This window comes from Siniperca chuatsi, linkage group LG14 (genome assembly GCF_020085105.1).
Source record: "Siniperca chuatsi isolate FFG_IHB_CAS linkage group LG14, ASM2008510v1, whole genome shotgun sequence".
In the NCBI taxonomy this organism is placed as follows: domain Eukaryota; kingdom Metazoa; phylum Chordata; class Actinopteri; order Centrarchiformes; family Sinipercidae; genus Siniperca; species Siniperca chuatsi.
In genome coordinates, this window is record NC_058055.1 from 20,380,358 (window position 1) to 20,395,821 (window position 15,464).

Sequence of the window (15,464 nt, forward strand, 5' to 3'; positions counted from 1 at the left end):
GCTTTTAAAAACTTAGTTCTGGATTTTTTTACCTCGTTGGTAGTGCATCCCACCTCACAGCAGCTTTTAGGTATTTTTCTGTTGTTTGCTAGAAGACCAAAGTGACAAGGAGGCACCTTTACACAATACAAAGTCAATGGACAGCGATGAATTGTTTTTCCCTCTGGTGTGGGTGGGACTTAATTGCACTTTGTATGGTTACTGTTACGATAATGGAATTTCAGCCAATAATTCCATCCAATAATGCGCCGCATGCCTGCAGACCAGGGACACCACTTATAACCTAGTTTTGAATGGTAAGTTTTGCCTCTGCCTTTCTCCCATCTATTCTCTGTGTTAGTTTGTGTTTACACCAGGGCAGGGCTGAGCTCCACACACACACACACACATATAAACGCAGAGTGGACAGCAGTGTAACTTCAAAGCAAAGGCCACAGCAGACAGACAACGACAATGCTCCATAAGTGCAACAAAATCCTCCAGTAAGGGAGACATGATGAGTAATATATCACACACCCGTTGAACAAGCAGAACATAAACTTGCAGAAATGTGACGTGTTCAACCGCTCTGTCTGCAATCAATGTCGCTGCCCCCTCTGAATCCACACCCAGTTTGTTTTACAGTCATACAGAGCTCATTAAGCTAATAGAGAATTGTTATGAGCAAGCAACAAACAACACTAATTGCAGGTAACGGTTGAGCCTATTTAGCTATGCATATAATGAAACTTAGAAATTCTAATCCCCCTTATTCCCCTCTTTACCAGCAGTACCTGCCTGCAGTAAGTTAGTCTCTAAACATCAGCAGTAGAGGGAGGGTGACAGAGGAGAATGATGAATGATGCCACAGGACTATTTCTTATTTATTGTCAAAGGCTTTAGGTAAACATTAATTAGTCCAACAGTATGTAAAGTTATTCTAATGGTTTTTGTAGCCTATACACGCTTGTCAAAAAGGAGATAAGCTCTGGTATTAATTAGTCTACATATTAAAAAAATAAAAGGTTATTACAAACAAGTTTACAATAATTAAATGCATTCTTTATTCTAGGGATGGTGAAGGCTCTCTAAATATTACTGTTGTATTACAAAATTAGATATTTTTTATTCTCTTCACATTTTTGCTTTTGTAAGATTAATATCATCAGTTATCTTATCTGGTATCGGCCACAACAAACAGATAATTATCGGTTATGGTTATCAGCCCTGAAATTCCATATCTGTGCATCTCAGATTTGAGGATAAAGCTAATCAACATTTTTACAAGAGACATACAGAAAGTGCTGAGGATGTCAGAAGAGAGGAGAGTTGTCCTGCAGCATCACTGAGCAGTGATGTGGCAGATAAGAAAATGTGAGACAACATTCTGGCTCCATCTGAACACTAAGATATCAGATCAAATCATTATGTGGGAGACGGCAGGAAAGTAAAAGGGTGAATGGAGTTTGTTTTTTTTAAATGCAGGTAAGAAAAGTGATGTCACAGCGTCTTGCATTATGAATTAATAAGGATATGAATGGAAAATGTTTGGTTTGTGAAAGCTTTGAATGGTTGGACCCTACAGCTGTGTACTGAAATTCACTGCAATTCACCGGACATCAAGTTTTATTCAGTCCAGCTGACCTATGTATGTATGCATGTGCATTGTGTGCTTGTTAGCTACTGATCACTTGTGCTTGTTACAGCACCAGAAATGTTGCTCTGCATAAATGTAACAATTTAACGTATACAGGCAAACAAAGGATCGACATGTCATTTAAAAACAGAACAGAAGCAGGTCTTCCAATGCAACCCCGCTTCTGAAGAAGCCAATATGTGGCAGCAATTGAAGAGTTGTGACATTTTGCATTTTTGTCCGTCAGTGTAGATGTCACCAGTAATGAGGCTCAGTGATAAAACGTGTGTGTCTGCGAGGCCCTCTTGGCTTCCCAGGAGACTGAGCCTCACAAAAAACACAGCAGTTTTAGTGCCTCCTGTCATTGCCTCCTTCTTTGTCTCTACATCTTTATCCCTCTCTCTTTCTGCCATCTGTCCATCTTAATTGCAGACGTGCTTCCTCATGATGGCAGGATAAAATTGAGTGTGCTCATCAGCACCGCCTTCCATCATCTCGAGTGCCACTGTTTGATCAATTGATTAGAGAACCAAACCAAGCATAGAGGTGAAAGAAAGGCTATGTGCTTTTTTTTCTAAAAATACTGTCCTCTCTTTACCATGACTCTCCAGGGTTTGTCACTTTCCTTCATACATTCAGCTTTAGGGGATTTTTATGCCGTAAAATAGTAGTTTAGTAGTAATTGAAGGCAACTACTGCAATGTCACTTAGGCAAAGCAGATCATAATGTTCACACACAGTTGATTAGCAGTCAGTTTGTATTTTTCTCTTGCAATGCAACACTTGCATCGTCACTTTCAGTGGGTGGAGAAATGTAAATAACTACCACCAGAATTTCATTTGAGCAAATAGGGCAAACCCAGTGGGCTTCAATTTGGGGGGAATCTGAAGCTTTTCTCTACTATATTTCCTCTTTGAGGTTGAGGCTGATTAGATGGGTGTATTTTTACATATAAATTCCCAGTGCAGTTAGGATTATGTGATAAGATTATGAGAACAGTAGGGATGCGGAGAGATATGCACAATAGGGAAGACAGGAGAATCAAAACTTTCTAACCTCTTGAGCCTGAGGCTGTTTTTGTCTGACTTGCGCTCCCTTTATTTCCACACTTATGGCGTAGTCACCACATGTCTCAGGCATGTCATATACTGTTATTTTCAAGCCAGGGTAGGCTACTCAGTAATGCCATCAACGTAAAAAGTATTTTAACACAATGTGTATGGGTTGAAGCGGATTTAACTACCTCAACCTCCAAGCAGCAAGTCACATGCATTGAAGGTAAAGTGTGCCAGCTGTGTCCTTTACATCTAATATATGTATAACATGTGAGAGATAATGCAAGACAGAGTATTATTGCACTTATGACATGGCCACCTACCACAGGAATACAAGGCAGGGTGTGCTAAAATTGTGATCTATTTCTAAGTTTGTTTGTAGTTGGTTTAGCTCACAGGTAGGTCTGTATCTGGGTATCAAGAAGCAGTGCTGTTGTTATGGTTACTGCTGATATACCTTGCATAATAATTTAGAATAATAGTGAATTAAATGGTGTGGTGTTACACAATTTTAACAGACACATTCCAGCCAATCAGAAACTAATATTTTCTGTGGCTGTGGCATTACTTGGCAAGAGTTGATAACCCTAGATTTGTACCTCTAGTGTGGCTTCACATACTAAAGAGGCAGTCATGGTACTGAGAGCTGAATTAAAATAAAAACACCCTCATGTCACAGTCTGTTTCAAGTTTGCCTACTTTATTGGGTTTTGTGGTAGCAACAGAGTTTAAGTGTACAAACTCAATAAGATTGTTATAGCCTCTTGAAAAAAATAGTACAAACAAATCTGAGTGCTACAAGCCTCCATCTTGCATGCCATTTAAACACCCACAAAAAACAAGAATCTGACATCGCTGCCACAGAGACTGACATTTTGTGGGATTGCAATTTGAACAGCAGGGCAATTCAAGCCAAGCTGTGTCTTTTCCTCGCTCTCATATGTGTTGCTATGCAGGCACTCTTCGTTCAAGGACCCATATGTTTATATGTGCCCACTTACTCTCTTTCCATCTCCCTGGCTCTTAATTCCAGTCAACAACAGAACTCTCTGCTAGAATTAGCTGCCTGCATGCCACCAGTGTTGCACTTTCAATATATTTGTTAAGCAGTAGCTTCAGAACTGTCTGATATGTGGAACATATTGATACTTTGACTTTTTTAAGATACTGCCTAATTAGGACTAAAAGGCAGCCACAGGAGGAGCAGGGAAGGAGAGCTGGATCTGGAAGAGTTCATCTATCTACATTCAATAGTTATTCCCTGATGTCTGTGACTTAGAAAAAGGGGACCTGTCTTATCTAACAGTAATTCATCAGTGCACCAACAAGGTACTTAATGAGCTAAATGAAAAGGAGCCAAAAGAAAAAAAAAAACATTGGAAATGTATGCAAGTGATAATACCTTCACAGGCATAACTTTGAGTCCTAAAATAGAACTAAAGCCTATCCAATACCAGCTTTTTCCCTGAATCATTAGCTGGAGTGCTTACTGGCACAATCTGTTCTCTAAACATTTTCATTTCTTCAAATTTGTTTCTAGCTTCCAGAGACAAAGTCATAAACAACAGCAAGTTTTACATTTTTTATACACAACCAGATATAGCACTTGTTAATTAATGTGCTAATCACCTCCCTACAGAAGGGCAGGTGGAAACAATTTGCTACTGCCATGCAACCACAACCACTTTCACAAATAACCTCCAAAACCAACAATTGCAGCACGAGCTGACCAACTTTAACAGGCTGTCTTTGTAATGTTTCTTTCCAAATGCATCACAAATAAAGAAACAGTCAGTCAGAGGAGTGAATGATTAATGCAAGGATTGCTGCCTTTTCATCTCTATTAGCTAGCAACAGACTGACGCTCAAAGGCTAGCATCTACCGGCAACTTTTAAGGTGGCATTCTGTTTTGCATGTTACTCACTGCATGGGTTGAGCTTGTGAATCAATCAACACGCCTTAAATGTGAACCCCTGCGATGAAACGCCACATTGTTTTTCTGTGTCTGAGTGAAACAAGCAGACTCGCGATTCAATCTGCGTTGTGGAATGTCACAAATCTCTCAATTATGCTATTTTTATTCACCGGCCACTACACAAAATCACCAGCATTTGGCAGGTGCTAATTTCCACCCCTGAGAATGGCATTTCAAGGTCAAGGAGGCCATTCACATCCGACGTCAGAGACGGGCTATGATTTCCAAAACCTACCTTACATTTCCTGTTTTGATGATTAAAATAATTCTGACTACCTAAACTATACTTTCTAGCAAAAATTCATATTTTAGTTGAGAACAACAATACTGACCTTCAAAAGCAAATAATAATCCTAATGTCTAGACTTGGATGCAATGAGCTAAGGACAAAATCTGCTTTTATTCATTAGGCTTGCTCTTTCCATACCAAGTCCAGACAACTTGAGCATCACAGAAGAGACGTCTGAGGGGTTTTGTGTTATTGTCTGTTGCCTTAATGTTTGGTTATGACATATCACCTTTATTTATCTGCATCCACATCATCTTTACTTTTCCCTCACTGCTGTGGCCCAATTTCACCCTTTTCTTCTTTCTCAAGAAAGTCCCCATTAATATGTCTCTGATTTTACATTTTCTACTGTGCCTTCTCCTTGTCTTTTCTTTAATTTTTCTTCCCTGACATTTCTGTGGAAAGAAAAAACAAGATCAAATAAAGTGACGTTATTCAGATTGTTTTCTTACATTTTCTTTTTATTGTCAAGTATTTTTCTATCATAATTCTGTTATCTTCACTACCTGGAAACATCTTTTTAGTGTTTGCTTTATGGCATACCAGTTGGATTACATTTTAGGTGTCAAGTTTTATGTACTTAAAGATTTATTTATGAACAGCAACCCCCCTACTACTACTACCCTGGTTTCTGTTTCTGATTTATGGATACAGCACAAATTTTTTTTATCTGGATTATACGACAGCTCAAGATCATACACAAAGCATCTCACAGTGTACTGCTTAACCAGCTACAAGTATGCAAAAAACAAATTTAGAAAACATTACTTTCTGTGTCCAGCTTTATTACATGGTAACGCTAACTGATGCCCCTTACTGTGTTTATCTCATAGTAGGTACCTCAGTACAAGAAAGCCGGTGCTGAAAACGTACCAGAGGTCTGTGCTGAGCACAGAAAGTATCACCTACTAAAATAATTATAGGAGAGGAGGGTATTATTGCTTCATATAATGATAACCATTGCACATGTTCTGCCTGCCTGAAAGGTTTTCTTCCGCTTTGAGTACAAACTCTCAGGAGACAGTGTGAAAAATTGCGAACTAACCCTCTGGGTCGGCAACAAAATAAAAACTAAAGCTTTATGGGTACAAGTCATAATCAAAATGTAAATGAAAACACAAGAGAAGGACCTGTGCTCATGGAGAGAAGGCTATTTTCATTCTTTCGTTTTCATTGTTCCTTGAGTTATTCATTCAATGCATAACCCTATTACTCCTAAACTTTTCATCCAATGAGCGCAATTCGCTCTTTTCTCTACTTTTTTTACCTCGATAGAGGCCACTCCCAACCACATTACAATCTCACTGTCAAATATGCAGTATATAAAAACCCTACATGCTCATCAGTGTTGGCTGTCAGTATACTGTGACACTTCTCACCACCAACACAACAATCCAGGACCAAGACTGCCACGCCATGCCACTGCCATGGTACATAATCCCAGCTACACCCCCACCATCACTCAGTTAAATGTTAAGACAGTGTTTACACATACATGTCTAGAGAATCATTAAGGAGCGTACATAGTATAAAATAACATATACTGATACATGGATGGATGGAAAAATGCAGACAGACATACTGCATTGATTTGTTGTATTGTTTAGATCAAAACACTTATTTTAGTCCCAACAAAGCTACATCTGTTAGAAAGAGTTTCCCTACGGGGATCAATAAAGTATTTCTGATTCTGATTCTGAAATTGGGTTATTTTGCTATTATTATCTTGCCCTTAACCCATTATTGTATTACTGTTCAACATTACAGCCCTGTGCAGACAGGATTCCTGCAGTCTGATCGAAATTTATTTGGAACTATGGCATCTTTCCATCTGCACCAGCCTACAGATTTCAGCTGACTCTTATGAGTTGTAGTAGTTATTTAATTTAGTTTCTTCAAAAGTTGACCGCTAAACCTAAATGGATTCAATAAAGGATTTCAATGGCGTATGTCTTTTTGACAACCTGTTAGGGCTTTATGTTTCTGTTATGTAGAGAACATTTGTTAAAGGGTTCATTCAAGGACCCGTTTGCTCAAAGGGCTACCCCCCCCCTTTAATATTATAAATAGACATTACATTGTTAGTGTACAGTTGTGGTTACAGTACTTGCTTTTATAGATTTTTTTTCTCTACTATGCTTATTTATGCACTAATAGACCAAAGCAAATTCCTTGTATGTGAAAACCTACTTGGCAATAAACCTGATTCTGAGCTGCTTGTTTTGGGTGATAAAGCCTGGCTGTTATTTTGGAGCGCTGCAGGCGGCCTCTGTGCTGGGGGTGTTGCGCAATGCTAGAAAGAACGCACAGTCTCAAACTGTCAACAGCATTCTGTGTGCTCGTGAACTTGCGAGTTCATTCTTCCAAGAACAATTAGCAAGAACGTTCGACCTAAGAACACAAATCTGTTCTTGGGTTTGAGAAACAACTAAGTCAAAATCAAAAGGCTTTCATCTGGACTTTTTTTACTTCTTTTTTCAGTCTGTTACACCCTTAAGAGACTCTATTGTTCCTCTGTTTACATGATTTGTATTGTCTTGGGGGGGATTTTACTCATAGAAAAAAAAAAAGACAATCTCGCACTACTTATTCTTTCCCAAAGGCTTTCAGAATGCATCCTGCATAATTGTGTGAATTCATGGATTTGCATGACTTCACCCCAGGGTCGACATTAAATTCTGGCGCCAATTGACAGCTTTTTAAGTTCCAATTCTGGCCAGATCGACGGAGGGGAGAATGCCTGGGAATTTGCTTTTTGTGTCAAGGGATTTCAAAGGACAGAACCACCAGGGCAAAATTACATTCCACAGCCAGCTGCCAACTTGGCAAAGCCCAAAGTGAGTCAGACTTAGAACAGACCAGGGGGTGTACATGCTTCATTTCACAAAGAAGTAGGATGACTATGGGGCTGTGTGGCATGTGTCTGTCTGTCTGTCTGTGCGTATGTCTTTTTGACAACCTGTTAGGGCTTTATGTTTCTGTTATGCAGAGAACATTTGTTAAAGGGTTCATTCTTGCTGGCAAGGACCCATTTTCTCACAGGGCTGCCAAATTAAACAGAGCAGAGTTAGGTGTAGAATGTAAGATGCAAAGCATACACCTCCCTATGTGCATTCATCCACCCTTGTACTTTAATTAAGCTCAATGTTCAAACTACACCCAACAACAATGATGGCAAAAATGCCTGCACTAAGACACATCATCAGGGAGTACAAACAGATTGATGAGATCCAAAGATCACGATCTGCTCTCCTTTTCAAAAGGAACACTATTTGTGATCAGATTTTGAGCAGGAGAGTTGATTTGTTTGTTATAGCTCAGAGTTTTTATACTAGGTGTTTTCCATTCATTACTTATCTGTTTTGAGTGACTTTTTTTTTTTTTACTGTTACCAGAACTGTGGCTCTGAACCATGCTTGAGAGACTAAGCTAATTTAGCCTGGCACATAACAATAAAGTAGCTAGTAATGTTAACAAGCTTTCACAGACACCAGTAGAGAGACACCTCAGACATGAGCAAGGAATGCATTTCTGCTGTAAATACAACACATGGGCGCGCTGATAAGTGATTTATCCTGAGCATCTCTAAACATTTAAGGCTGAACAGTAACGTTAACCACTCTAAACAGCACGGCTACAACTATGTATTGGCACTCCCCACACACAACTATCATAATGTTACCCACACAGCAACTCTAAAAGGCCAAAGCACCGCTGGCCTCCATGCCTTTCCAGCTCATCGGTTTGTTAGCTCCATGCTTGATATGCTAGAAGTGAGGATCCTAGCACAAATTGAGGATGTACTTACCCCTTTGAGTAAATGAATAAAAATGATTGCCTGTTTTTGATATGTATAAAATATGTAGGTTTAGGTTTAAATTAAGGGTGCTCCGATTCATTATCGGCCGATATTCATTCTAAATAGTTTACACACAGACACGTTAGAAGACGCGGAGACGGTGGATATTTTACAAGCATGGACCAGGTGAAGCAACAGTGAAAAGTGAACACACCTGGCACGTCGGTTGGATCATTTTGATGCATCATTAACATCAACAAGTTTCCTCCACATGCGGCTCACCTGCTGCTGCGAAAACGGAATCGCGGGTGAAAATATCCAAAACGCGAGTTGTGTTTTTTGGGCGACTTAATAAAACATACTGCTGATGAAGAAAGTCGACAGGAGACAGAAACAGAAAGAGGCGGGGCTGTGCAAGCCGGTGTGTGTGCAAAAGTGTAGGTGTGTGCGTGTGCGTGTGCGTGGGGAAAAGAGAACTGAAGGGGAAAGCAAGGTGATTAGATTAAAATAGTCTGAGTAAACACTAAAGGTGGAGAATTAAGTAGAATTAAAATGGTGAAATAAGAAATAACCTCCTAGAAAAAGAAATATGTTGCACATGTTGCCTAACAAGGTTGTCAATTCAAAATACTTTATCATCTCTTAAATTTAATATTTCAAAAATATACATCTGCTAATACTGTATGTATATTTATTAATGTTTAACGGAAGCACCCTGCGCGTTCTGGGGAAAATATTACGCCAAACTCCCTTAAAGAAATATGACATATTAACAATTCCTTACGATGTCCGCAAAAACACATAACTCTAGAAACACAAGATAAAAGGCGTCATATAGCGACAGTCTTCTTGTCAATTTGGCATCAATATAATCCATCAAGATAACAGCGAGGATTCTTTTGGGTTTTTTGCCATGATTTCAACATGAATTTCTTGTTCACAATGTAGCATTATCAGGGAAAACATATGGCGCGTCCCCTGGACATGTCCACAGTGACTCTACTGCGTCATTTCGAATTTTAATGCGTCAGAGACGCAGGACGCATACCTAGCGACATCACTGATGATCAGTGATCGGTACTGGCCATACTGCTTCCAGCAATCGGTGATCAGCCAGTATGTTCTACCGAAATATTCAACTTTTACATTTATAACAGGGTTCAATGGCCTTGACCATTAGCTTAAAAAGCAGATTCACAAAAATACATTGTAGATCACATGAAATGAATCAGACAGGTTTCAATAAGCCTTTTCATTCTGATTATATGTGTATGACTAATGCTAGAAATCACCAACACAGTTAAACCCAGCCACATATCTATTTAAACAGTGACAACTAGCCCTGTCTATTACCACTATTGCCTGCAATCTTTGTCACTGTAAAAATTTTCATTTCCATAAGTATGAGCTACAACAAACACACTGTCAATAGCAGTCTGTTTGGAGAAACAGTAAAGGTCTAGGCAGGGACTATCGAATTCCATGTAGTAATAGATTCTGTCTTTCAGCTAGCATGACCAAACGATGTCCTTGTGATTTTCACAGAGTAATTGTTAACCTCTCATCCTTACTGTCTTCCCATTTCTCCTGTCAATTTCCTTTTCTCTTCAAAAGTGAGCAGAGAGAGAGGGGAAGTGACAGATAATGAGTAAAGATTTCTGCATCAAACTGCAAGGTAACTGGGCAATCGTGTGCCTCAATTCTCTCAACTGCCTCACAGACCAAACAGAGGTCCTTCCTCACATATAAAAAGGTACAGCTCAAATCTTTCACAAGACAACAAACAATGGCTGTAGGGTTACATTAAAATCTGTTACAGTAGACACAGCATTAAATTTACTCTAATCGCTGAAAATCAGCGGCTAATCGGCGGATGGCCACCCACCCTAAGTCTGGTTCTGCTCAAGGTTTCTGCCTCTTAAAAGAAAGTTTTTCATTACCACTGGCCACATTGGAGGACCTCTTAGGCAAGACCTGATTGTGCTGTATTTCTGAACACTAACATGGCTCGACAAAATTTAATAAAGATGGTTTATGTCTGTAGCTGATCATTTTATCGCTGATTTCACAGATTGTTTCATGTTTTGATATATTTTGCTTTTAAATAATGTCACCTTAATTTTACAAGGTTTTACATACAATCCTGTATGTATTTAATCTAATTGCTGTATTGTAAACCCAGCACATGGGTATAACCATTTCCGGTTCCCTTTTAGTCGATTGACTCAGTACAACACATACAGAATGGGATATCATGCCCCTGTGTGGCCTGACTGTAGACACCTCTATTCATGCTTTTAAAGCAGATGACCTGTGGTGACGTATGTGAGGCCCCACCTGCACATATATACATCGGTCATCACAGTCATCATCCAGTTCTTACGCTCTTCACCTCGCTAAGAACACCTCTGTCAAGTCGGGATAGCTAGCTACAACTAATTAGCTCTGTTTCTTCAGGCTACTGCCAGCTCGAAGTTAGCTTAACTGCCCCTGTTGGTGTAAGCCACCGCTGCCTCAGTTGGTAAGTGTGGGTGCCCACGGAGCACTAATTTTGAGTTTTGTCTTGTCCTGCATGCCGGAATGAGCACCAAGCCTAAACAGGCAAAGAAGAAGTCTTCTGTCCACCCCTGTCCTCAGGGGTGTGGCTTCTGTTTGCACGACAAGGACCAGCATGAAGCATGTCACGTCTGTCTGGGGATTGTCCACACTAGGAGAGCGCTGGCTGAGTCCGAGGCTTGTGCGTCTTGTCGCCTGCTCTGGCGCACAACCCTGGAGAGATGAGTCACGTTTGTAGAGAAGGTGCTGGGAAGGACTACTTTCACATGGCATGACCCCCTCCTCTCCGAGTCAAGGGACCCGGCTTCGTCTGAGACCGGCGGCGAAGAGCTTTTGGCCAAAATCTCCACTGGTAACTGGGCTGACCACATGGAGTATGTTGAGGGGTTAGCTGAGTTGGAGCTGCAGCCTTTCAAGAGTGCAAGCCAGCCAGGGCTTGATGAAGATGATGGTCGACATCGGTTTGGACGTGCATGGTTTATCGGAGGACAAACAAGAGGCTTTTTCGTCGGACCAGTATACTGCTGCTACTGCGTCAGTTGGCCAGGACAATACATCCTTTTTCTCACTGTACCGCCATGCAGCTGAGGAACTGGAGGTGGAGTGGCCCTCTCCTCCATCGGTTCAGAAACCATTGCAGTTTGCAGGATTTTGCTTCCCCCTGAGCCGACAATGGTCAAAAACCGCCTGCCCATGTTCCCAGACTTTGTCTCGGAGTTAACCTGAACATGGCATAAACCTCTGTCTACCCACATCACAGTGAAGTTAGTGAAGATGAATGTCACATACTTTCAAGTAAAGCTAAAATATGATACCAATAATTCAATAACTATGCTTGGCCTAGTTATACGTAGTTTTGACATTTGAAATTTCAGCAATTATGAGAAAGTTAGCTAACAATATTGTAACATTTATGGTGTGGGAACACTAGTGTCTTACTTTATGGCAGAAACATTAAATAATCAGCAACTTACCCAGTATCCTGTCTTACTGTAAACTAAGGTTAGTTGTGAAGGCATTTGTAGGTCAAAAAAAGGCCACTGACAAGCACATTTTCATTGGAAGCATGCACTTTACTGATTAAATCCTACCCGAAATATACATGTCTGATATAATGGTGGAAGAATAGCTAACTGCTAGACACATTTTTCACCCATCTAAAACAATGTAATTTCAACGGATTGACAAACAACTCGACCAATGGCGTTTACTATCACTGAACTAGGTAGATGCCCAGGGACAAAGCAAACCAATCAGCATCTTTCCATTTTCTTTCAATTCAATTAGCCAATCAGAACAGCACATCTCTGACAATCATGTGTATTTTATTGACAGCTAAAGTCACCCAGTATTAAATCTGCAGCTTTAAAATATTCATGTCAAATATTTGAAATCTAGAGAATTTGGAGAGTTATTAACATTTAAAATTGTTGACAAAACATTTATGGACTTTTTTCAGGGTCTTGAAAGTGGTGATTTATCACTTTTAGAGTGGTTTGGTACCTTTTTGGACATATTTGGCATTTTCTTAAATCATATTTGAGCTTTCAACCTAAAAGTTGGTGCTGAGGGATAGATCATGTGAATTTGAGGCTGATTGTCCAAACTGTGACTGATGTCCTGTATTTGAAAAATTAGGTGAAATGGTTTACACCTCGAAGTAACATTCAGAGTGATTGCTTTACAGCGATCCCATGGATATGCATAAGTCCTTCATGGTGTTGGAATTATAAACAATTTTAAATGGGTATACCAATAGGTTAAAATGCACAAGCGTCTCCCATGCCATAAGTCATAGCATAGGAGATATCAAGAAGGGGGCACACTGTTTCACTTAAGTTAAACTGTGCTAAATTAGACAACAAATGAGTTTTGTCAGACTATTTTTATTCACTTAATTTTTCTTTGCAACCCTGATTTGATTTATGGTTGACAGAGAGAGAGAGTGTGTGTGTGTGTGTGTGCGGGAGTTGCACAGGATATTTACCATGGAGTTTGGTTCCTGGAAGGAGATACGTGACATGCTGGCTGTATCAATGCTGCCTCGCCTGCTGCTCTTGTGCCCGTCAGCCAGCCAGCACCCTGAGGTTCCCAGCAGAGCGGCCACAGCCACAGCCCAAACACCCAGGCTGCCCATGAGTGTCTTCCTGAGTGGAAAAGTAAAAACACAATGCACACAAAGTCCTTAGACTCACTCTGTTGTACCCACTGCAGTTTCCAAAAATAAAACATGTTACACAGCTCTATAGTCCTCTTCATATTCGTTAGGGTTAAAGCGGAATGGAAAAGTTTACTTGTCTATACTTTACCTGAGCACTGTAAAACTGAGACATAATCTTCTTTACATGTTCGGTTATCAATATGATTAAATGAACCATGTTAAAGTTGTGTTGCTGTGTATTATTATGTAACTTTAATTGTAAATCTTCACGCCTTATTTGTGATTTTAATCTCCTGTAATCCTATTTGTATGCAAATGCATTTTAGTGACTTTTTTTAACTTGCGATTTAATTGTGGGTCTAACACTTCAGTCACTTCCAAGAGAGCAAAATGATAAAACATCATTGTGTTCTCCACAGAGAAGATAAAGACAAGTGTGCTGAAATAACTCATGTGTTTAGGAATACATTGTAACCGTTGTACAGAATATGGTGCAAAAATGTCTGCTGGATAAGTGAGACAGAGGAGAGCAAACTTTTCCAAATCAGAGTGTTCAGAGCGCCTTATTTCAGTCGCTATGTCCAGGCATGACATGACAGGAGGAGATGTCTTAGCCCAAAGAAGGCAAATATGGACAGGCTAAAATATGATACCAATAATTCAATAACTATGTTTAAAGCATCTCTACTGTAACTGATATGGTGTAATTTTCCAGTCATTTTAATAAGATTCATACATACAGTACATGCAAGACAAATACCTAAAAATGATGTTCATGCATACACACATTTACACATAATGGAACTGTACGCTAATATACACTGATCATGCACACACATGCACATGGACATAATACAGCTATGTAACATCAAAGCCCACACTGATGGGGATAATTATCTGTATTACAAAGGACAGAGAATCTTTTGATGTCAACAAAGAGACAACCCTCTGAAGTTGCAAATGGTGTAGTGTGGCATGGGAGCTTAAAATATAAACTCATAAGATCAATTTCACTGCTGTGACACACACACACACAAACACACAAACCTTCAGGAAAAGAATACACACAGCATCCCGACTCACCAGTATAGTGTGCAACACTGGAGAGTAAAAACCACCTAAAGTAGCTGCACCTAAACATTTTTTTCCAATAATGACTAGTTTCTTTGGTAAATGATATAAATAAAAATGGCAAGCAGGCATTTAATAATTGAAAACTCAAATACTCAAGAGTGAATGAACCAGACAGCTATTCATTTCAACTGGAAACCAAATTATGTTCATAGGAGGGAAACACTTTAATAATAGGATGACTTAACATTAAAATGCAACTAATACCTTGTAGTTGGAAAGCTCCTCATTCTGTCAATATACAAAGATGGCGTCTTGACTTCATAGACATAGCAAGCATGGAACACTGGTCTGCCAACATGCACCAGGCAAAAACAGAAAACATTTCACACTGGGAACAAGCAATTACTATAATAAAATCCTTAATATAGCTATTTTATGTGTCCATAAGGTCAAGGGTGGGTGGGTGGTGTGGGAGGGAACCAAAGGGAGGGATTTGTGATCTGTCAACTTGTAACCCCACCCCTATATAATTATGTTTAAATGCCAATAAAAAAATAGATCACAAAAAATTAAAATGCGATCCAATTCACCAAGAACACAAACTGCCGACACATTAAACAGCAAAGTGTTGAATTAGCAGCACTCTCTGACACTGTCATAACAAAAATTAATACTATCATCTCTACAAGTAGTATTTATTGCAGGTTTGTTGTATTGGGTTTGTAGTGCATTGCAGTGGTGTTTCTGTTATTGTGTCCAACCCCTGGTCTACTGCCTTCCAGAATAGCATGGCATTTTGCACTGATGAGAAATATTTATAGGTCTCCATCAAAGCACTGACTTCTTGTCTGGTCTTATCAGCTGATGCAGGTCTTTACTGTTGTACTGTGTGACACGCAGTTTGTTATGTGTGTTATTGTACTTTCAAGTAATGTGTT

The 15,464-nt window shown here is 39.7% G+C and overlaps 1 protein-coding gene across 4 annotated transcripts in view; it reads right to left on the bottom strand.

Moving 5' to 3' along the window:
* fstl4 (follistatin-like 4) overlaps positions 1–15,464 on the bottom strand; it is a 223,648-nt gene that overhangs the window by 193,496 nt on the left and 14,688 nt on the right. For 2 of the 4 annotated variants that reach the window (XM_044223042.1, XM_044223040.1), the window contains exon 2: positions 13,279–13,438. In XM_044223042.1, coding sequence (XP_044078977.1) covers positions 13,279–13,428 — 150 coding nt within the window. In that variant the 5' untranslated portion in view covers positions 13,429–13,438. Of the gene's footprint in view, positions 1–8,949; positions 9,087–13,278; positions 13,439–15,464 lie in introns of those variants that run through there. The other 2 variants (XM_044223041.1, XM_044223043.1) reach the window with 2 other exon arrangements.